Source organism: Mugil cephalus, chromosome 15 (assembly GCF_022458985.1).
Source record: "Mugil cephalus isolate CIBA_MC_2020 chromosome 15, CIBA_Mcephalus_1.1, whole genome shotgun sequence".
In the NCBI taxonomy this organism is placed as follows: Eukaryota; Metazoa; Chordata; class Actinopteri; order Mugiliformes; family Mugilidae; genus Mugil; species Mugil cephalus.
Window position 1 is genome coordinate 19,559,228 of NC_061784.1, and position 22,698 is coordinate 19,581,925.

The window sequence follows — 22,698 nt, forward strand, 5'->3', positions numbered from 1 at the left end:
TTTTATTTATTTTTTTTACAATAAACGGTACATTTAGTGACTATTATCTTGCTTTGACAACTCTTATCCGCTACTTTAAAGTATAATGACCTGTCCACCGTGGCTGCACATTTGCTTTCTTTCATATGATGATGGATGTTAAAAGCTGAATGATGTTTAGTGCAGTGAATATGTTTCCTAGTTGGGTCAGCACTGATGCAGTCGTGACATAGATCTCAATCTGAGGCTGATAAAAGAGAGTTTAATTAATTCATTTATTAAATGGGCCACGACCTGGAGTTTGTTAAAGCAAAAGTGCAGATTTTCTATCTCTGAAATCGTTTTAGGCTTTTATTTTAAGATATTTATAGGAGTACATGGTAAAATTTAAAGTTCTAGTTTCACAGTTGAGGTTAAATTGTAGTGTTGTTGTGTATAATTATGATGGTTCAGTTTAGTTTATTACTATTATTTAGTAGTTGAATGATTTACTGACTACTCTGGGAATAGATAGATGGAGTAATCAACAAATCAAAGCGATAGGTTAATTGTCTGTAAAACTTAATATTTTCTTTACATTTCGGCTCATGTTCAGTGTGGGAGGCAGAGACCCCCTTCATCACTGCTTACACTTTTACAATTACTGGACATAATTCAAAAATTATACGTGGAAATATATTTGAATATTTTCTCGAGGATCAGTGGTAGTTGAAGATGAGATAAGATACGTGCCCCGGTGCTCTCCATGGTGCTGAACCTGGTTTCCAGAAAAAAAGACGAGGGGCTTAAAACAGGGCTATTCAATTACAAATTCAGTTGGGCCAAATTTTAAGATCAAGAAATTTAGCCGTGCAAGACATTGTAGTTCCCGGTAAGCAGCTGGCATTAGCAAATTTCAAACCATTACAGATCAATGTGATGCAAAATAAGCAGTTTTTATCCATGAATTGAAGGATTATCTCATCTTTTAAATTTGCTAACATTGCAGAGGCAAAAAAACACAATAACACAGCTGTAAGTGAACAGAATTAGAAAAACACAAATAATTTCACAAAATAAGTTGTCTTAATTGCTCACCTGGAAACCACAGTTCACCATCAGAGGTCTAGAGGAGTCCATGTGAATGTGTGTGTGTACGCGGTATGTATACGTTATGTGGTGGTTATGTGGTACTTTTATTTAGCTCTAGGCTGAGTGTGTATGTAAGGTTACCTTGTATGCATTTTGTTTTTGTTTTATGTAGGACTACAGATCTGATGCATCCATCTTCTTTCTTTAAGAGGATTAATGGAAACACATGTTGTCATTAAACCGAATAAAAAAAAATAGCAAAACATAAAAAATATAAGTCAGGTGGTCCTAATGCTATGGCTGATCGGTTTCCTACATTACCCACAATGCAACTGGACTGCTAACAAAGTTACTGACAGGTGTGTTACGGTTGTAGCAGCTAGCTTAGCCACAGGATGCTAACCTGAAGATTAAATCTTTTTTATTTTCATACTTACTCAGCTTTTATCAAAACAATGCTGATATTCATCTGAATTGTCATCACATAAATAAAAGAGGAACACACTGTATTTTAATTTAGCGGTTTTAATTTTACCATAAATAATAAAAATGTCACATTGCTCGCTCTCTCTTTTTTTGTTTTGTTTTTTTACAACAAACTTAAGGCGGCTATAGAACTAGAGCTTCCTAGAAGCTAACACAAACATAAACAACAATATAAAAACGTTATAAACGATGCAAACATAACTTCAAATCAAGAACAGAGGAAGAACGTAGCATCTCTGCTGCATATACAGGTAAAGGAACATCAACATAATGATATAAATTAAGTGTCGCTTTCTATAGTCGATAAACATGGAGGTGCCACTTTAGATAAATAAATTATTTTTTATTACAATCACAAGGTGCTCAGACTTTTATCAAGTACAGTAGGTGAAAAAATAACAACTACTATTTTGTCTCATCAAGACAAATGCAGACAAATGCAAATATTCATCACTGTGCAACAAAACTAGCTCCTTTTAATCCCCTGTATCTGAGGTACCTACTGTCACAGCCTAACTGGACACCGCCCGATCTTTAAAAACACGCCGCTTATGGAAAATATACTCTGTCACAGTTAATCCTGAAACAAAACTAACTCCTAATATTACACGGGTTTAACCTTAGTCCACTTACTTAAAATATTTAATATTTACTACAAGGTCTTGTCTTAAAATGTCGCCTCTGCAAATGTGGTGAAACGTGAACTCGGTGAATCCAAATCAGGGTGAAGCTAAAAATTAGACTAACAGATAAATAAATAAATAAACACACGTAGTAAATTTAGGATGTAACAGGGCGATGGGATAAGCTGGGTTTTGAATTAGAAATAAGGTCGCGGGATAACCAGTCAGCCTCGGTTCTGCCGGGGGATCAGATACAAAGTCACTGTAGTTACACTCAAGATGGAGCAAAATCGACTTAAAAGGCTAAAACACACTCTTCTAGTTGAGGTTACATCCTTAAAACAGGACTATCTAAGTAACAAAACGGCATTTCGTCTCTTATAAATGAAAAGTGTGTCTATAAGCTACAACTGTTCTTCAACCTGGTTGGACCGTAATACTCTCCTTTGTGCCCTTTGAACTACTTGCATCTCGGCCTGGGTGAGAATCCGTCTGCACCAACAGTCATACGTTTCGTTTGTACATGTGTGCCTGACAGAGCGGTTAAACGTCAGCGGCGACAGACGCCGCCTTCCACTCGTGCATAGTTGAGACCTGAAGCATTACTCTTCGTCGGTCGTCACCTGTAGTGGGTTCCCGTGCGCCGTGGGCTCCCGAGTACAACAACAGAGCAAAACTGCTGAGCTGAGAGAGTTACGTGAACGGACGAAGGCAAAGTCAACGGAGCTTTGAATCAACCTAACCTGAAAGCTTCACCGCCTCTTTGTGATTAATGGCACTAGTGTTGCACCTGTAACTGCATCCAGCGCTGATGTGTCCCTGCGTCCAGGTGAACGTTACCCACCGTGGGGCGACAGAAGCAGGGACTTTAAGGGGTGTTAGTGCATCACTCTTTAGAGGAGCAGTAGTGTTTTTTTTAATAGCCTGGATTTCCCTGGAACATGTTGGTGTTTTTAACTTTTAAAGAAGAAAAAAAAAAGTAATTTGGAGAAACAGAAAATACTTACAGCATGATTTTAAAGGGTCACATTTTAAGACTTCAGCACAAAATATTGGCAGCGTCAATACAAAAACCAATATCGGCCGAGTTCTAGTAAAAGTGAAGCCTCCCTCCCTCCTTCCTTCCGTCCTTTTGGTCCGGGGCTTCACCACCACGTGATCTTAAACTCGTAGATGGGCCTCTTGCAGTAGTAATGGTTGATCAGGTGCTTGTCGCAGACGCCGATGCACTGCTGCTCGGCGGAGATGCCGCGCTCGGCCAGGTCGCTGACGATGCAGTGCAGCAGGTCGTAGACGTCCGCCACGGCCTCCCACGGCCCGAACGACACGTCCACCTCGCAGTGGTGCTCGAAGAGCTTGGCCTCGCTGTCCGAGCGCTCGAAGCGCAGAGAGTTAAAGAGGGGGCGCTCGTACGGTGTAATGGGCATCTCCTCCTTGTAGACGCAGATCTTCAGCTTCGCGAAACGGGCCTTTTTCTGCATGGCTCTCAGTTTGGCGATCTCCACTATGCGCTCCAGATTGTCTGAAATGAGAACAGAACATTCATTAATTTAAGTGATCAGACCTTTTCTAAAGTACGGCTCCTAAATAGGGATGGGTACAAGCTGCAGACGTGTGTGCAGGGGAAAGTGAAACGCTAAAAAGTTTGGCTGCACTTCAACTCAAAAGACGCAGACTCGGCTCAAAGGAGAAATCGTGCAAGGGAGGCTAAACATCTGACGACTCATAGTAGTTTTTTAAAGAAAAAAGCTGAGAAATGGGTCGTCTCTGATAATCTGCCACTGTTTTAATTATGATAATTATAACGGTTTGTTATGAATTTTATTTTATATTGGTTAATTTATTTCTTAGTAGCATTTATATTATTTAAATTAATATTCTGTTTAACTTGCACATCACTAAAATGCCTTAAAAGAAATGAAAAGTTTGTTTTCCATCCTTTAAGCACCGGCACCGTTTCAAAAGTATAAACCCTTAATGATACCCGTCCCTATCCCTAAACTCTGGATCCATTTAAACTGTGATAAATCTCAACGTTTTGCTTTTTAATTGTCATTTTATACATTTTATCTCTATTCTATTAATAGTAGTAAAACACTTTGTTCAGTTTCCTGTTGTTCTTTACTGTCCATGAAAACTGTCAATGTTTTATTTATATTTAATCAAATGGTGAATTAATTAATTCATGATAAAATAAGTTTGTCAAGTCTTTTTTTAATCAAATCAATAGAAATATTATTCTCTTTCATTAATAAAAAAAAAAGTTCCCAGTAAACAAATCTCAATCTAATCTTATTTTTACTTCTGGTTATAAAAAGCCATAAGAACCTTACTGAAATGCTTCCTCCCTAACAGAGGATCTCTATTAAAAGATATTGGGCTGCTCCAACTTTAACTGCGGTACCTAAAGTATCATCTGATTCAGAGGCCCCCCCAGCCATGAAACCTAAAAACTAATCAGTGCTGATCTGGTTTCCTTTCCGGGGGGTTTGCTGAGTTTAGGAGCTACCTCTGTAGTAGGGCAGCAGGTCGAGGAAAGCTTGTCTGACTTTCTCCCCCGTGAGCGGCTGAATGTCCTCCAGGCTGTCCAGCAGCGGCCCGATGGCGTAGTACTGAGCCTCCCGGTGCACCGCTCTCACTCGATCCCTGTGAGGAAGCTCGCCCTCTCGGAGGAAGTTCAGGATGTCGCTGCGGACAGAAACAGAAAACAAGCCCGTGATTAAATCAGCCCGCCGTGATGATGACAAACTTCAATCATTACCTTCACTTTATACCACTTTAAACACAGATAATGTATTTTTTTTTTTTGCTTCTATTTACATCTGCTTGTCTTTATTTAGCTCGTGTCCTCATGTTTCACCACAGAGCGTGGACATATCGACAGCTCAAAATCCTCCTCGGTATCGACGCTTCTCCTCTACAGCAGAAAGTGAAAGGCTGGTGAACACTAGAGGACATAATTCATGCAGACAAAAAACAAATAAAAACAAACAAAACACTGCTGCAATGCACAAGATAAACCCCCAAATGACAAGAGATTTATCTTCCAGCAAGACAAACGGCCCCTAAACCCAGACGCACCAAATAAAAAGCCTCGTTCTGAGAGTATGTACACACAGTCACCACCCTTCTCCTTCCTATCATCATCATTATAATTTGTACTTAACATATGCTCCACCTCTCCGTCTGACAGCTCCTTGTTGTTTTTTGTTTGTTTTTTAATCTTTAATTACACACACATCACAGGACTGACCTCAGCAGAACCCACTTCCTTGCACAAGTCAAACATCCACTCTGCTTGATATTTAAAAACTGTTTGCTTTAACTTCCCAGTCAGTCAGGCCTCTGGTTCACGATGACACACTGATTGCTAAATTGTTTGCTCCACCATCGTTTGAGTATTTTTACTTGTCAAACACTCGACGAACACGTCCCTAACACACTAAGAGGCTTCGTTTTATTGATCCCTTTGGGGGTGTCTCCCTCCGGGAAATTGTATTTCCAGCAGCTGTGCACAAAAGAAATAAGAAATAGAACAGAGAACGTGCAATATCCAATAAACTCTTATCTGATTAAGAAAAGAATATATAGAAGACTCTTAATCTTTTAAATTACAAATAACAGATCAAATATATATATTGCACAGGTGATAAGGATATTCTTCCATGAGTTTGATGCTAACAACACACTAATAGTAGTAGCAGTGAAACTATTAGCACATAGCTCAAACTGCACCGGATTTACATCCGTCCTCTGTTTTACCGACGACGTTTGCCGCCTTATGTTGGGAAAGTGGGGAGAGTGGGTGGATCGTGGTCAATATAAATATGAGGGGGGTCATAACACCCCGTCACTAGTGCCATCTACGTGCATGGATCAAGCTTATAATTTCCAGAGCTGCATTGTGAACTGTGAAACACTTCACCGTCAAGGACCAGTGTGACTATTATTCACTGTGTTATGAGTCATAACTCAGCTGACCTGAGACCTGTGGCGTCTCAGACCTTGAGATATTCATGGGAGAAAACAAATGTGTCCGCAGTCGCCAAAAACATCCACACTGGGGTAAAGGGTGCAAACCTGGCACTCGCACAAAAAACTTTATCGTTTTTTAAAACAAAGACAACAACGCAACGCTTAGACAAACTCTCCCACGGACATTAAAAAAGGAAAAGTGAAAGCTTGACATCAAAGTATTAAGTCTCTCTCTGGTACACACAGCTGCACAAACACCACGTGAGGTTTGTGTGAATGCTGGAAACCCACTGTTGAACCTTAGGCGTAGGTGTTTTTATGACGGTTGTTTTGCGCTACTTAAACAAATGTGTCAATTTTTTTATGTGCAGCCCGAACACAGAGTTCACAGACTTGTTTAACTTCGGAGAGAGACCATTTTATGACTATGTTCAATTAATTGCACCTTTACATAGGAAAGTTCATTCAGGACACGAGTGAAAATATTAGAGTCCTGCACTAAATCTCAGCTTCATGAAGGTTATTAGGAAAGTATCCAACAAAAACTGAACAACAGAACAGTCACAAAGCTACGATTTAGTGCAGGGGTGTAAAATTAAAATAGATTTGCCAGAGTAAGCAACAAGTACGAAGCTGCAGGACAAAAGGCATCATGCATGTAAACCAGTTAGAGTTTTAGCGGAAGAGACCAATTTGTTTGCTTCATGGTTTGTTTGTTGATTCCTGAGACCTGAGCTTTTTTAATTCTTCAATTTGGTATTAGTAGGATCTAAAAAGTATAAAAACTAAGCATCATCTTTAAACAGGAAGTAATTTTGGAACAAAACAAATGTCCTCATATGTGGTCACAGGGATTATTTCACTGTATATTATAATAAAGTCACCAATAAGTGACAAAATATAAAACTGACAGCTGTTTCTTTTTTATAAATGGTCAATGGAATGGCAAAATACAATGAGTAGATTGTATTTTGTGTGTAGTGTTTGCGTTGAATAAATAATGAATAAAGGCAACTGGACTTTCTTGAAGACGTTTCGCCGCTCATCCGAGTAGCTTCTTCATTTCTAACAAACTAGTGGGAAGGTGAGGTTCAAATAGGAAAACTCTGTGGGTACATCCACCAGATACTTGCTTGACCAGAAACTGGTGTCACCATTTCCATAAAGACTGTGTACTTTACCTGTTGTTGTTGTTGGGGGGGCTGTGTGCCTGTGTGTCTCGGGTACTTACCCAGTCTCAAGGTGTGAATGTTGTTGAAACCTCTTGGGGACGGAAGTCAAAACTGAATAATAAATAGACGGTAAATTAAATCTGACTCCACTTCCTCTGCTTAGAGAAGGGTTTTCCACTTTGACATAGTGCGTTTACATGCAGAGCTTAATCGAGCTTGATGCTCAAAGTTCGACTTTCTCACTACAGCCCTTGTCCCAGTTTACATGCAGCTCAAGAAAATGGAATAACTGTTCTCCTCCTCCACACTAGGTGGCGACACGTGTCTTTTCAGCGGGATAATACCACGTTAACACGGCCCGATTTCCGGTTGACCTATTACGTGATATAATAAAGGACAGGCATTTCAAACACACGCATTAACTCATCAATAGTGCAATTAAGATGTATACATGGTGGAGAAAACCGAATTCCAATCGCATTACTTGGGCGTCGCAATCGGATAATGAGTAACATGTTTACATGCACTTTAGTTCTCCTGTTATAGTCCGATTAAGGCAATAATTCGTTTTTTTCACGTGCATGTAAACGTGCTGAGATTCCTCTCTAACCATCTGTCCTCTCTGGCCTACGATTTTGACGTTGTTATCTTCAAACGTTGGAGTGTCTTTTGTCCTTCAAGTGGAGGTGGACTGCTGAGTCGTTCCCTGGCGACATGGCTCTCCTGTGTTGAGTCATGTGTTTGTGAATGTGTTGTTTAGTTTCTGGTGGGTGCACCCACAGAGTTTTCCTATTTAAACCTCAACTTCCCACTAGTCTTTCAGAAATAATTCTACAAGTCCAGCTGCCTTTATCTTTAACGCCTTTTTGAATGAACATGACCTGGATGACTGAGAACCTTCACAAACATAGTGTTTGTGTGTTTTTGTACAATGTCTGTAACGTGGTGTCGTAGGCTTCTCTGTGCATCCATGTGGATCTGTGTTAGATGTTGTTTTGTATTTTTTCTTTTTCTTTCCTTTCACATATATTCATGTCTTTGACACTGTTTAGTGTATGTGCACATTGTCCATAAACCTAATAATAATAATAATAATAATAATAATAAAGACAGAATTGCAACTAATGTCCTTAAATAAGTATTTGCTAATTAGAGAAGTTATAGCTTGTTTTTTCACTGACTAGTATCTAGTTATGAGGACATCAGGTTTAAATGAAGCAGAAGAAGCTGCCACAAACCTAAAATTTAATGTCCACATATGAGGACGCGGTGTCTCAGGAGGTTAAGGAACTTAATTTAAGTTTACCCTCCATCCATTTATAAACTTCCCACTCCCACATGTACATTAACCCTCATCTCCCAAGTGTTTCTGTCAAACTCTTGAGAAAACACTACGGCAAATATTTGCCTCATGATCGGTGCCACTCACCCAAAATAAGCTCCATCCCGATCTATGAAGTAGCGCCCTTCTGCATCGCGTGGGATGTAATGACGGCCGCTGAACATGGCAGCCAACATGGTGTCCTCGTAGCGCCGCAGCGTGGACAGACGAGTGGTGAAGTATGTGCCTCCGACGTTCAGAGAGATGACTTCTGGAAACTTTGAAATGAGGAGTAATCTGTTAATTTGATTTTGACCCTCTCCGTATAAATATAATTACTTCCTCAGGCACCCAGAAATAAAGAAGAAGCGCTGTACGGCTGAAATGATTAGTTGATTAATTAATTTTAACAATTTCTCCCATTTAAAGATTTTCTACTTTGATTATTATCTATGAAACTGAATTTTTTTTGTGAGATATTGAGTAAGATATTTTCAAAATTTACAGAAATTTGATAGAATAAACAAAAGATAATGAAGATTTTTGCTTTGATGGAATAATTAAGGTACAATTTATATTTTAAATCAAGGCCCATTGATAAAATGGATAGTAGAGGACACGTTATAGTTAATATTGTAGTTCAAATTTCTGACAAATCTATATTTGATCAAACAAAATAAAGTCAAACCTGGATTTGGAGGGACTTTAATAACCTAGATTAAAAAGATCAACCACGTAAACACATAATTGTGTGAAGTGAGGTGTCTCAGGGCTTTTCAGATGGCTGTGAGAGGAGGGCAGAGCCACAGAAATAAGAAGATTAGAGCAGCCGTGGCCATGTTTAGATCCTTCAGCTGACCGAACACGTGGTTCCTTATAAACGCAGGTCACATGACACAGCCGTCAGCCAATCAGGGCAGGGCCTGGGCAGCTCAACCAATCAGCGGCCTCCGTATAAATAGCCATGTAGAGCAAAACGTAGTGTTATTATTTGGTAGTAATGTCACAAATTATTATTGTAATTAATAGATGATTTAACAGAGTGGCTCTTAATTAATTCATAGTTCTTTATTATCACTGATAATAACGTGGATAATTAATGTGAACATCTTTCTGTTTTAAACTAAATATCATGTCTGTGTGGTTATTATTTTGTGTAGTGAAAAGCGGCCTACCTCCTGCTCCTGGGTGTTAAGGGAGGAGCGGAGAGGTTTGCTCAGGGCGAGGGTCGGTGTGGGGGAGGCCGGCTTTCGGAAATCTGCCTCCGCGGAGTCCGAGCTGGACATGGCATCGCCCGGTTTCTCGGTGTCCCCCGCGGCCGAGAATACCACCATCACTCTGGGTAGAGGCAGCGTCCGTCTCTCCTGAATGAACCGCCTCACTCGTGTGGTAGCGGCGGGCAGCGGGCTGAAGGACGGAGACTGACGCTCCCTGCTGCAGCCACCGTCACAACCGCTGGAACCGCTGGATCCGCCGCTCGAGCCATTCTGCTGCATGCGCGCGGCGAGCCAGCTCTCTCTCTCGGCACGAGGGAACGGGAAAGACTACAAAAAAAAAAAAAAAGACTACAAACAACAACAAACGGAGGGTGGGGCTGGGGCTCGACAAGCTGCAGGAGCTTAGTCCGCCGCCGCCGCCTTTCACCTGGATGAAAGCGGAGGGAGAGAAATCATTCCGCACCCTCCTCCCGCAACATAAAAAAACGTAAACACCACCGGTAGTAAAATGCTGCTGAATATTTAATCAGAAATATCAGCAAACCCCGGACTGAGACCGTGATGTCTTTGGGACGTGCGTGCCCTGACGTGACATTTGCAACGTCATCACGCCAAGCTACAAAGCCTGGCCAAAAAAAAAAAAAAAAAGTCGCCACCTGGACTTAACTAAGCAAATAGGTGTGAGCCTCCTACTAGATAATTACTGCACGGGCGATTATCTTTAAGCTGGCAACAAGTTATTTAACCTCAACTGATACGATGAGTAGATTCTCACCCCATCTTGTGGTCGTGGAAATGGGTTAAATCACTGGTATGCATCAGTGCATCAATCAGAGAAAACCATCTAAGAAGATTGAAGCGGAAACTACTGAAATTGGGTTAAGAACTGTCCAGCAAATAATTAAAAACTGGAAGGATAGTGGGGAACCAGAGTGAGGGGCGCATCAGGATAAGAAAAGAGGAAGATGAAGTGTGTGGGGGCAGTTGCTCAGGTCTAGGTTCAGCAATATTATGTCAAAGAATGAGGTCAGCTGACTACCTGAATACACTGAATTACTAGGTTATTCCATCAATCGAGTTTTTCCTCCGGGGTGCCAGAAACATATTCCAAGAAAACAATGCCAGGATTTATGGGGCTCAAATTGCCATTGTCTTCGCATGGATTGGCCTCCACAGAGTCCAGACCTTAACCCCCGTTGAGAATCTTTGGGATGAAGCCTGGAGAAGGCTTTACACAGTGGTCAGACTCTCTCCCATCATCAATACAAGATCTTGGTGAAAAGTTAATGCAACACTGGATGGTAATGAATCATGCGACGTTGCAGAAGCTTCTTATCGAAACAAGGCCACGTCGAATGCGTGCTAGAATCATTCCCAAAGACACTTAAAACAGTAGCACACACCCCCCATTTCTACATGCACCATCCACGGCAACAGCCATTTTTGCTTGTATTTATTACAGTCATTGCATCACTGTATATCTCCAGTTTTTATTTGTCTAAATTGTATATATTGTCTTTTATATTGTAAATAATGACAGAAAACTAATATAAGACTTTTAAAAAAAAGTCATGTTGATCCTTGTTCTGTCAGTTGTTGGTTTATTATAGCTTTTTTTCCCCCTTGTGTCCTATTCTTTTGTGAAACTATCCTACTTACAAATTCTCACACACAATATTACAGATTAGTTTCCTCTAAACACCAGAAAACCAACTAGTTTACCTGAGCTGGTGTCTTTAAATGATTAGTCAATTGATAGAAAATGAACATGCAACAATTTGATCAATTGCAAACACTTTAATTGTGAACATTTGCTAATATGCTAATGTGGGCTCAGACTCAGTTCGCAAAATCTTTTCACAAAATGGCTTAGAGAAGACACTGTTTTATTTATTTATTTATTTATTTGCACATTGTCATGCATTGGGATTTTACGTTGAACTTATTGTCTTATTTTTGTGTAAATAAAGTAAAATAATATGGAGCATTCACACTCAAATGTCATAAAACAAGAAAAAAGTGAACACATTTAATCACTAGCTAGAGGCTACTTTGCTAAACTAGACTAATTATGGTTTAGCATGGCTAATTAAAGTATAACTTGTGGAAAGCTTTGCATTTTTGTTTAACTATAATTCAGCTTCTGTCTTATTTGTGCGCCGGCAAACTTAGTGAACACGTGGCTTTCAGTGTCTGTGTTGTAAAACAAGGAAAAGTACATTTAACTCTTACAAATCAGAGTTTACTTTGCCGTAGGCTACTTAGCATTTAGAAAACTAGCATTGAGCAAACAAGCTAGGCTAGTTAGCGTTTGGCTAAATAGCTTACAGAACATCCAGTTATGTTTTGCATTGTCTTGCATTACGATTGAAATTTAAGCCCTTTTCTTATTTGCTATTTTACTTTGCTAGGAAACATAGCATTTGGCTAGGCTAGTTAAACTGGTTAGTTTGGCTAGTTTTTCTCAAGATTTAGTCAGTGGCTACTTTGCTAAGCTAGGGTAGTTAACATTTATACCTTTTAGGTCTATTATATTGTTTGGCTCTAAGATATTTAAGTTATATAACCATCAGATAAGAGATAATGATAATAAGGTTGGTTTACATGCATGTTTTTATTTACTTTCTGTTAATTATTTCATATTTTGCAATTTAAAGATAAATCACTTCCTTTGTTTAAGTTGTTTGTAGACGACCTTACATTTTTTTCCATTAAAGAGACTCACATATAAGAAATGTGGTCAGGAAAAGATATTTGTTGAGTTGTTGGGGCCTTAATGAACTAGGATAATTATTGTGATTGTTCACCAGGTTCTTGCGCTAACAGGTTCTTCTTCATCTCTGATACAACACACAATTGCGGCGGCATCTGAGAACTTCCGCAGATGACACTCGTCAGTGTTGTAACTGAAGTCAGAGGTGTACTATGCTGCTGCTGCTGCTGGTTTCTGACACGCAGTCCCCCAACCTCAAATACTGAGGTCTCCCACTGAGATAGTCCACTATCCAGGAAGTGAATTGTGAGTCCACACCCATTTCTATTAGCTTAGTCTCTCAGTAATAGGGGCTTGATGGTGTTAAATGTGGTGGAAAAGTAAAAACGCATCCCCCTGTGTTGTAAGGGAGTTGTTAAAATGAAATAATAAAAAAAAGAAAACAGCAAGCAGCTGGCGACGGTGATTTCTTTCTGTATATGTCCACTTCAAACCACAGAGAGGCAACAGCTAGGTGTTTGACGGATGTGAGGAGGCGTTGAAAGAGGAAGCTCAGCTCATTGTCACTCTGCTGCTGCTGCTGTTTTCTTTCCTGCAGAACAATGAAGGCAGTCGGACCACTGAAGGTAACTTCAAAACAGATGAATCAACATGTTTTCTTGTCAAACTGATGAATTATGTCTCAAGTGTGACTGTTTGTCCCCAGAGGTTTGCATTTTATTCGTCGGGGTCACCAGAACAAAGAGTTACTTGCTCTGAGCTTGATCAGATTTCAGAGGGGCAGTCTAATCCTCTTCATTCTTCATTTAATGTGAAATGATAAGATTTTACATGCAAAGCAGATTAATAATTCTATATGAAACGTGTATGTATCAGTAAAAACCTAAGATGCGCAACAATTAATGCATTAATCCAATGATATAACACTAGAAAAAAACATGGGTACTTTGTCTGGTGGTTTTTTGAAATGCATTTCGGCAGTAACCCAGAATTGTCATATCATGGACATATGTAAACCGTTGTAGTTCTGCTTTTTCATTTTAAAAGTGATGTTAGAGTTCATTTCAAATTTAGTTTTGACATTTACGTTCTCACTAAACCCTAAATTAAAATACTTTCTGTCTTGTGTACCTGATAAGAGAAGAAGAAGTTATTAACTACAGGAGACAGATAATTTGGGTACGGAGCGTTTAGAAAAAGAAATTTCAGGGAATCCATGCTGTAAAAAAAGTTTTTATTCAATTTATTTTATTTACTAAGCATCCCATATTTTAATACGGGATCCTTAGTAAATGGGCGATAAATTAAAATCTGTGTGTGAGAAGTACAATTTGAATAAGTTTACATTAAAAAAAAGCATAGCAAACAATAAAGAATAACAATCAGAGTAAAATACGAATTAGAACTAAAATACTGTAGTGAACTTTGACTCCTGTATTGTTCAGTGTGCTGTAATGTAATGTAATGTTTGATGGCGTACTTGTATTGGTCAGTATTGTACAATCAGTTGCTTATGTAAAATATTACACCATAACAGTTCCCCATTATATGTTAGTAGTCAGAAAAGGTATTAAAAATATACTTTAAAAATCAAAAGGGGAAATGCCCCCTACGACTGCGATGGCGTCACGCATGGTATTATTAGAGAATTAATACTCATGTATGAAGTAAACACAGGACTTTACTCTTGTTATTGAACAATTTCTGCATCCAAATACAACTAATGACTATTTTCATTATGGATTAGTCTGCTGGCTGTTTCCTCTATTCATTAATTGATTCATTTATTATAAAGAAAGCGCTTTAAACGACGAGTTTCTCTCCGTTGACTAATTAATTGATCAACCACAGCTTTAACTGGGAAGCTTAAGTTAAATATTTAAGAATATACTTTACAAGATTTGACATGTTTGTGTTTGACATGTTTTTTTTTTTTTTTTTTTTTTTGCCTAAGTAAATCTATGATATTAATGTAGCGGCGCATAAACAGATTTGTTGGAGAAGACGTACAGAATGGCATGAAAAAATAAAACACCCAAATAAAGTGCAAGTACATCAAAGTTGAGTAAATGCACTTGGCTGCATTGTACTTCTGCTGCTATTATTCACATGCAGTAGTGATAACCGCTGGTGTGCATGGATTTAAATTCCACCTGGCTGATAGTAACTGAGTCAAATACAACAATATACAACAATGCTGCAGTAAATTCGTCCCTCGTGTAGGTAGTGTTGTTCGTTTTTTAAAAGACAAGAGGCCACAAAGGTCGGATTAACTCCTATCTTTTACCGTCGTTGCCAAATTATTTAAAACAAACACGGGCTAGGTCAAGAGTGACATTCCTGTACCGACGCCCGTTGACTTCATCGGTCACAGCTTTGTCGCTTGTCTTCCTCCACGATCACGTTTCTCAGCAAACCTGCATTAAGGTGGAGACCAACAAAAATACAGCTCAGAGAAGTCACGAAGGAAAATGTGCTACAGTCTGGCTGTGATGGAAAACTACCCCCCGACTGGAAAGAGTAACTTTCCTCTGAGACCACAGCCCGAGGCTTGAAACTCAAACATGGCGTCATGGAGGGAAATAAATGTTGTATAGTAACTAACCCATGTGTGCAGTGCAGCAGCACAGAAGCCTTTTGACATATTTGAGGGTTTAAGATATCGTTCACTGTGCAGGTTCACAGTACAAAAAAATAAAAAATAAAAAATCTGCTTCGCATCTCACTGGTGTATTTACACACTGTGCTGTCAGAGTATCATTCAGCTTTCAGGCGCCATGCTCATAAAGTGTCCAAAAAGATTAAGTGATTTGCAAAAACGTGTGACATTTTTATGAAACCGTTTAAAGAAATGCTAATTAGCCGCTATGACAGTGGCAGAAGAGGAAAAGCTGTTTGTAACACAGCTCATAACCACAAATTAAGCAACTCACCACCCCAATATCACAAAATTGGTCCAATGTTGATAAGCGTGTTTCACTATTTTCTGCGCTGAAGAAGTTGCTCTCTAATTTATTTTTGCTTTTGTAACGAATCACTTCTACATGCAAGACGTCCACCGCTTTTTTAGAATCTGCAGGATTATAATAACAAATGTGCTTCAGTTGAACACAAACATATTTAATCTTAGACTCAGACAGCGTGTCACTTTGCTCTCCGTACTCTACAGATAGTGTCTACAGACACATGCTGAAGAAACGGGAGCAGAAGAAATGTTGTGGGCGAGAAACGTTGCTTTTCGACCGCATTAAACAAAACAAACAGCAGGTTGTCGAGCTCGTATCTAATTTGCATTTGTCTCGGGCCGTACTCTGCGACAGACTGGCCAGCCTAACACTGTAAGAGGCAATAAATAAGAGCTGTACACAAAATGCTCCTGCGATCGCACTTTAAAATATTCTGTGTAGGTCTGAGTTCATAGATGAAAGGCAGGCCGTGTTTCAGTCAGTCAGTTTTTCTCTTGGCCAACCACATCCTGTGGTTCTCTGACTTGCTAACAGGAAAACAGCAGCTACTTAAGCCACGATAGCGTTGAAAAACTGTGACCGGTAATGGCTGCGTTAATACGGTTCACATTAGAGAAGTTTGATTAAATCTGGTCCTTTCTGTCCTCCCCCCCCCCTCCCGTGCGTCCGCCAGGTATGACAGAAAACCCCGTTCTGCTGGCTGCAGTCCTGACTGTCGTGTCAGTGATCATACTGAGTGTGGTGGTGGTGCTGTGCCTGCGATGCAAAAGGAAATCCAGTAAGTACATTTCTCAGACGCTGGACCAGAGTCACTGATCTAATCAGCAGGTGCTGCAGTATCGAAAAACAGCTGAATCTGACACACAATCTTTTGCTCTAGTTGAACCACATGAAGAAGATTTAACACTGCTTTTCCACTCTTGGGTCAAGCCTCCTGTACAGTAGTATCAGTAGTGCAGAGAGAGTGTGCTGCATAGTTACTGTGGCGCCAGATAAAGCGGCATGAACAGCCACAACGACCAATGTGTATGCGGGTGTCACTGCTGCTCTAAACCTGGAGGCGTATTGTACTGTAGTGGATTTACACACACACCCTTTGTCGTGAATGCTAAATGAGGTCAGTCTAAGGCCACAATACAGGACAGCACCATAGCATGGTACCTGAAAACCGCTACCATCAAATATTGCAGTCGAAGACATGTTTTCTGGTTTCATTTTTTTTTTTTTGCTCTTTGTACGTGTTTTGCAGAGGTCATACACGAGGAGCCCCAAGTATACGAGCCTCAGACATTGTGAGTATTAATATCTGGTGGAAAAGTAGCAGCTTTCAGCATCGTTTCTGTCTTCTGTGTCGATTTGATGTCGGCCTGGTGGAAGCTTCTTGTTCAGTTTTCGTCGGATCGATTGTTTTGGATCAATAAAACCTCCTGAGACCCTTCGTCCTCATATGGGGACACTTTCGTCTGCCATGTACCGGTAGCGAAGGGTCAATACACTTGTTTATTTACGCTTATTAACTTTTCTAGTTTGGTGTGACGTTTGAGGACATTGGGATTTCATCATTTCCAATTCAGTTTTTGCATTAAAATAAACAGTTGTGTATGTTGGTCCACATTGGGGACTTTAATTGTAATATACAGTGAAATAATCCATGTGTCCACATGTTATTATTATAATTTTTTTAACTACTTCCTATTCAAGGATGATGCTTATTTTTTTACTTCTTAGGTCCTACTAATCCCACATACCTAAAGATCTTAATCTCATTTTAAAGAAGCTCCAAACAAATACTTATGGGTCTCGGGAGGATGATACGGAGCCCCATAAGGGACATAAAAATGTCACGTCCCTTAAAGATGGATGGAACAAATCAAGGAAAGGTTAACTGAGGGGGTTCAAAGATTTGTGCGATTTGTGTCGCGCCGTCGTTGAAAGTGGAGCAAGAAGTGGAAACAGAAATAACGCGTGTAGCGTTTTACGAGCGGCTCACACGCGTGTAGGTTACAGCTTTTATCGGAGATCTGTGATGCTACTGAAAAAGTAGAAGGACTGCAAATAAACCCGGGAAAAGAAAATAGTCAACATCTACCCAATGTTTACCCTGAACGAATCAAAGGCAAAGCATCACATGGATGTATTCAGTCAACCATTAGCTTCCATAAAGCCATAAAACTTACCGTTTTAACTCGTAAAACCTCTCACATTAAAAATGCTCTTTCAACAGCCAACGTGGGGGGAGCCAGTTTGCAGTGATGCAGTCAAAAACAGGTAAATTGTGTTTATTTATTTATTTAATTTATTTCCCTGTTTACTTTATGTCCCTTATTTATTACATTTATTTATTTTTTACTTCTCAGTCACGAGAGCCAACCAGAGATCTACAACCATAGTGTAAGTCCTGTTTATAACGATCTCCTTTCGTTTACATGAACTGTATGTGTTAGTCACATGAGAAGGTGCATGATAGCAACCATGAGATACTGACACTAAACATAACATCATAACTTTATCAGATTGTGCAGGAGGAAGTTTATGTAAAATGTTTTTAAAATTCAATTCAGCTTGTTCCTAAATTAAGGCTTTCACGCCAGATTTTGTACGTCGCTCATCAATCAATCACGATTAAATATCATTAGTTTTTAATCTATATTAATAGCGTGCACTGCAAACTGAGTATTTTGACATATCATTGTTAAAATGTTCACACGGTTGTACAGATTCATACAATATAAATACTAAAGCTGCATGATGTGTGTTTTCTATATCTCAAAAACTATAAAAGCTTATTTATTTGTATATATATATATATAATGTGTTCAAACATGAGCAAATTTGTGTATCTTACAAACTGAATGGTTAGAAAATTGGTACAAAATGAGAAATTAAGCATTTTATTGTCTACTACAACTACAATGGTGGCTACAGTGGAAGTTAAAGGGTTAAATGAATAGTTAAAACGTCTCGGGAACTTAAGAAATATCATTTACTTTCTGTCGCGAGTGAGAAGTCGGTCATTTGAAATGAGGCTCAGGAACCTGTTGAAGTTTAAAGGTTGTGCTGAGGCTTTGAAACGGCTCCACACACCGCTACGTGCTTTTGCCTCTGCAAGTGTCACAAGACAGTTTCACACATCTCACGGTTTTTAACATGGTCACTCCCATAAGCCACAGAAAAACTTTAAGAGACCCCTGAGAGGGATGACAAACAAAGGATTGTCTTATCAGGTTTCTTCATACCTCGGGGTACCATTTAAAATCGTATTTGTAGCCTTTGTTGCGCTATCGCTGCTAGCGTGAACCTTTTCTTTAAGACGCCTGATTCATGGACAGAGCAAATAAAGTACCAGGTTTAAGGCCTGTTCTATATTATGTGAAGCTTTCATCAAATTTCTTTCTCTGAAGTGGAGAAATTTGAGAATCACTTTGAAAGGCCACCAGGCTCAAGTGTCCAATCACAACGTCGGCTATAAGTACCGCGCTGAACAGGCTAATTAAATTAGCATTTAATTAGCATTCCTATTTACTTTCTCTCTAAGCATGTGATAAGAAAAATCTAAATGAGCTTAAAGTCTGTGCACAAAGTACGGAGCTGTATTCAGATTTAGTTTAGCTTAGCTTAGCGAATCTTGTCTAAGTGGAACTGAGTTAAATTGAGGACTACATAAGTTTTTACTTCCTCCTACTCCCTTTCGAGTGTGTGACACAGTTCTTGGTTTTGTTTTATTCATTTGTCTACTTCTTAGTTCACCTGTTCTGTTATGATTCACTTATGTTTTTTACTTTGTTTTCATTACATACATGTTTGAAATGAAGATTATTAAATCAAATCAAATCAAACCGTTAGCGTTGTACACAAACCATCACCTCTAAACTTTACTAATTAACGTATTTCTCATTCGCTTAGTGCACTCGGGGACAAACGGCAGTGTGTTCCTCCAGCGTAGCGTCTTCACGTCCAGGTTTTAGCCTCTTTACAGGCCTTTACAGACAGTATAGCAACCACAAACTGTAGCTTCTAGCTTTTTTTTTTTTTTTTCAATTCAGTAAATGTCTTCTGATAGTTTTAGAGATTATTTTAGTCCTGTTTTCAGTTACATTGCCCAAAGTAACAACAATTCACATATTTGTCAGAAGACATCCAGAGGAACCTGATCAGCCAGGAGGTAAGATTTATAAATTTTGTTTTAAGTGTAAAGATTTACATTTAAAACCGACTGATGGTTGTGATCTAATGACTTTCCTTATTGTGTATCTGCAGTTCAGACAGTCAGCTCAAGTCTGGAACACGACTATGTGTAAGTGTTGTATTTTTATTTTTATTTTTAAAAAAACACTTAAAATAATAGAAATGTTGTGTTTTTTTTATGCAGATTCTGAATTTTTTTTCTATCTTTTAATATTTTTATCCAGAGCTCCAATCGCGATGTCTGTGTATGAAAATGAGAAGCCAGTAGAAAGGGCCGGAGGTGAGCATTTTTACATCTATGTTAACATTTTATTTAGTTCTGAATATTAATTACAAACTGGAAATGTGATGTTTTTTCTAGAAGAGGCTCCAGGCATCTATGGAAATGTTTTCAACTCGTTACCAATCGACGGTGCGTCCTGCCTAAATACTTTTATTCATCTATTAAAAGAAAGAATGTTTAAAATGTAGAAGTGGAGGATACATGGAGCTCGTCTCATTCAAAGTGTTTCACCAAACAGACGACGACTACGAGAACGCGGAGTACCTGGACCAAGTGGCGAAGGAGCAAGAGGACGGTACGTTTCAGAAATAATAATAATAATAATAAATATATATGTGACACAAGCAGAAGAATAGAAGTTAATCAACAAACTGGATTAATCCATTTAGATCTGGAGCTGATTAATCAGTGGGAAGGAACTGATTCAGCAGCTCTTTAACAGATGATTTTATATCCATGTAAATTTAATATTCTGACACATATTTGGACGTTTTATAAACCAGTCAATTAATTCATTAATAAATCAAATAACCTGCAAATTAATTGATACTGAAAATAAAAGATAAATGTTCAGGAAATTAAAGGGAAGCATATAAAACATATAATCTATTATTAATTTAGTTAATTTCTATTTTATTTTAATGTGATAAGCCACAACATTATGACCACTGACAGGTGAAGTGGATAACTTCTTATTATCTACTTATCATCCTGGAATATATCAGGCAGAAAGTAAATATTTTGTCTTCAAAGTCGATGTTAGAAGTTTTAAAAGAGGAAGAATTGGGTCACCAGCTTTCAAAACTGGTCCAAGGAAGGAAAAGGGGTGAAGTCGAGGCTCATCGATCCAAAAAACGAGCTAATGAGGCTCAGACTGGGGAAGAAGTTGATGTTGGTTCTATAGAAAGTCAGAGTCAGAAACAACAGATCAAGATACAATGGACGCATCACAACTGGACCTAATTAGTAAAAGTATGGTTTATATTAATACATATATACATTTACAGGCTAGAAAAGTTCTGAAACAAAACTTTGGATTCATTCCCTGAACTTCCATCTTTTATTTTTACTTTAAATTAATCATCAGGTTATTTAATATATTAATACATTAATTGCATACAAACAAAATCCAAATATATTTAAATATCCATTGATATAAAACTAAGACAACTTCTGCATTAGACAATGTACATATTGATATTCTTATGTTTTTTTTCATCAGTTTACCCCCAAATTACTGTAAATAAATGAAATGTTTAACAGACTTTCTTATATTTCTCCAGCACTGTCTTACACTTTGTTTTCATTCTTCCCAATAACAGATGAGCCGGATTATGTCAACGCACCTGAACACGAAGGCGGTGAAATCATGTAATCAGCGTGCAATGATCTCTACTTTCTGTCATATTAAATCAAACTTAAAGTTTGTTATTTGTGATGAAATGTTCGTGAATCTGTTAGATGTAAAAAAAAAAAAAAAAAAAAAAAAATACTTGCTGCCATCTAGTGGTGAAATAAATACATACAATTTCTAGAATGTTATATTTGAGTGTGAAAGTGCATGTTTTTTCAATACATTTTTTTCAATAAATTGAAAGAAATATGTGAGCTTTTTCACGGTTAAAGAGGTTAAATTAGTCGACTTATACCAGATGATTAATGATCAACGTTGTAATAACCCTAAAATCACCCCAAGGAAACTGACCAAACATGTTAGAAATTCTGCTTTTCCTGCCATTAGAATTTTCTTTTGCTGATCTTTTGAACTAGTATCCCTAAATTTCTGTAATCACCAATTAACCTAACAAGCATGTCTTTGGACCCACGCAGACACAGGGACAACATGCAAACTACACCCAGTCAAACCCGATGGATTCGTACCCAGAACTTTGATCACAGATATGATGAGGCAAAATAATTTGAATTCTCTTTCCTGTCCTGTCTTTCGTCTGAACCCAGAATTACATCATTAAACTAGACGTTGACACAAAGAGTCTTACTGCACATCGCTCTATACAGCACACTTGTTGGTGCAGTTAAAGTAAAGCAAAAAATGAAAAAGCTTCAGGTGGCATATAATGATGTTTTTTAGGATACTAGTGCAGTAATGTCCCAACTTTACATGCAGTGCTGAGGAATTCTATGTCTAAATTTATTTTTAGATTATCTGACTCTTGGTTGAGCCTACACCATAGGTCTTTAACAGGGGGTCTTTGTTGATTAGGCAACTTTTGTATACATTTTCCCCCACAAATTTAAATTTCATTAAATACACATTAACCTGAAGCCACCATATTTTAGTAAAGGGTTAGCTTAATAATGAATGCAAAATGATAATAATAATGTATATTTACAAACAGCACTAGGCTGAGTTTAGTATAGAACACATATAGTAGGTAGGGGGTCCCTACTTAATCCCTCCATCAGTTTGGGGTCCTATGCCTGCTACACTGACTGATACTAGATACTCGTCCTGGTTTGGTTTTGGAAGCACTGGAGTAATTGTTTGTATGTGCTTTAGCTAATTAGTTTTTAAGTACTTTAAGTACCTTGTTTTATTGATGTGATTGTCTCACTGTCTGGTATCCTCCTTTTAGTCTCAGCAGTCCATCGAAAACATAAGGGAACACTGAATTTAATTAAACCTGTTAAGACCCCCCCCCACCCTCCCTCCTCCCTCCTCCCCCCTGTGTGTACAGATTAAGGT

At 38.6% G+C, this 22,698-nt stretch overlaps 2 protein-coding genes across 3 annotated transcripts; one reads left to right on the top strand and one right to left on the bottom strand.

Moving 5' to 3' along the window:
* Nucleotides 1-1,559: 1,559 nt before the first annotated feature.
* On the bottom strand, nt 1,560-10,768 carry kctd7 (potassium channel tetramerization domain containing 7). Its single transcript, XM_047608101.1, has 4 exons — nt 9,803-10,768; nt 8,736-8,905; nt 4,669-4,847; nt 1,560-3,681 (listed from the first exon to the last, which is right to left on the bottom strand). The coding sequence occupies exons 1-4, from the start codon at nt 10,121-10,123 to the stop codon at nt 3,305-3,307; spliced, it is 1,047 nt and encodes a 348-aa protein (XP_047464057.1). The 5' UTR covers nt 10,124-10,768; the 3' UTR covers nt 1,560-3,304.
* Nucleotides 10,769-12,926: 2,158 nt separating this feature from the next.
* On the top strand, nt 12,927-21,594 carry si:dkey-183i3.6 (LAT2 domain-containing protein). Of its 2 annotated transcripts, none has more exons than XM_047606233.1 (11): nt 12,927-13,183; nt 16,197-16,301; nt 16,773-16,815; nt 17,748-17,791; nt 17,881-17,914; nt 19,654-19,685; nt 19,781-19,817; nt 19,933-19,988; nt 20,070-20,120; nt 20,230-20,286; nt 21,314-21,594. In XM_047606233.1, the coding sequence occupies exons 2-11, from the start codon at nt 16,199-16,201 to the stop codon at nt 21,364-21,366; spliced, it is 510 nt and encodes a 169-aa protein (XP_047462189.1). In that variant the 5' UTR covers nt 12,927-13,183; nt 16,197-16,198; the 3' UTR covers nt 21,367-21,594. The 2 variants fall into 2 exon arrangements, with proteins under 2 accessions (XP_047462189.1, XP_047462190.1); XM_047606234.1 differs by having other exon boundaries at nt 12,930-13,183; nt 19,657-19,685.
* The last annotated feature ends 1,104 nt before the right edge of the window (nt 21,595-22,698 follow it).

Coding starts and splice junctions, on each gene's coding strand:
- kctd7 (XM_047608101.1), bottom strand. CDS start 10,123: ATGCAGCAGAATGGCTCGAGCGGCGGATCCAGCGGTTCCAGCGGTTGT. Junction 8,906..9,802: donor TTAACACCCAGGAGCAGGAG/GTAGGCCGCTTT, acceptor CTCATTTCAAAG/TTTCCAGAAGTCATCTCTCT. Junction 3,682..4,668: donor CCTGCTGCCCTACTACAGAG/GTAGCTCCTAAA, acceptor TTCTCATTTCAG/ACAATCTGGAGCGCATAGTG.
- si:dkey-183i3.6 (XM_047606233.1), top strand. CDS start 16,199: ATGACAGAAAACCCCGTTCTGCTGGCTGCAGTCCTGACTGTCGTGTCA. Junction 17,915..19,653: donor CAGAGATCTACAACCATAGT/GTAAGTCCTGTT, acceptor CATATTTGTCAG/AAGACATCCAGAGGAACCTG. Junction 20,287..21,313: donor GGCGAAGGAGCAAGAGGACG/GTACGTTTCAGA, acceptor TCCCAATAACAG/ATGAGCCGGATTATGTCAAC.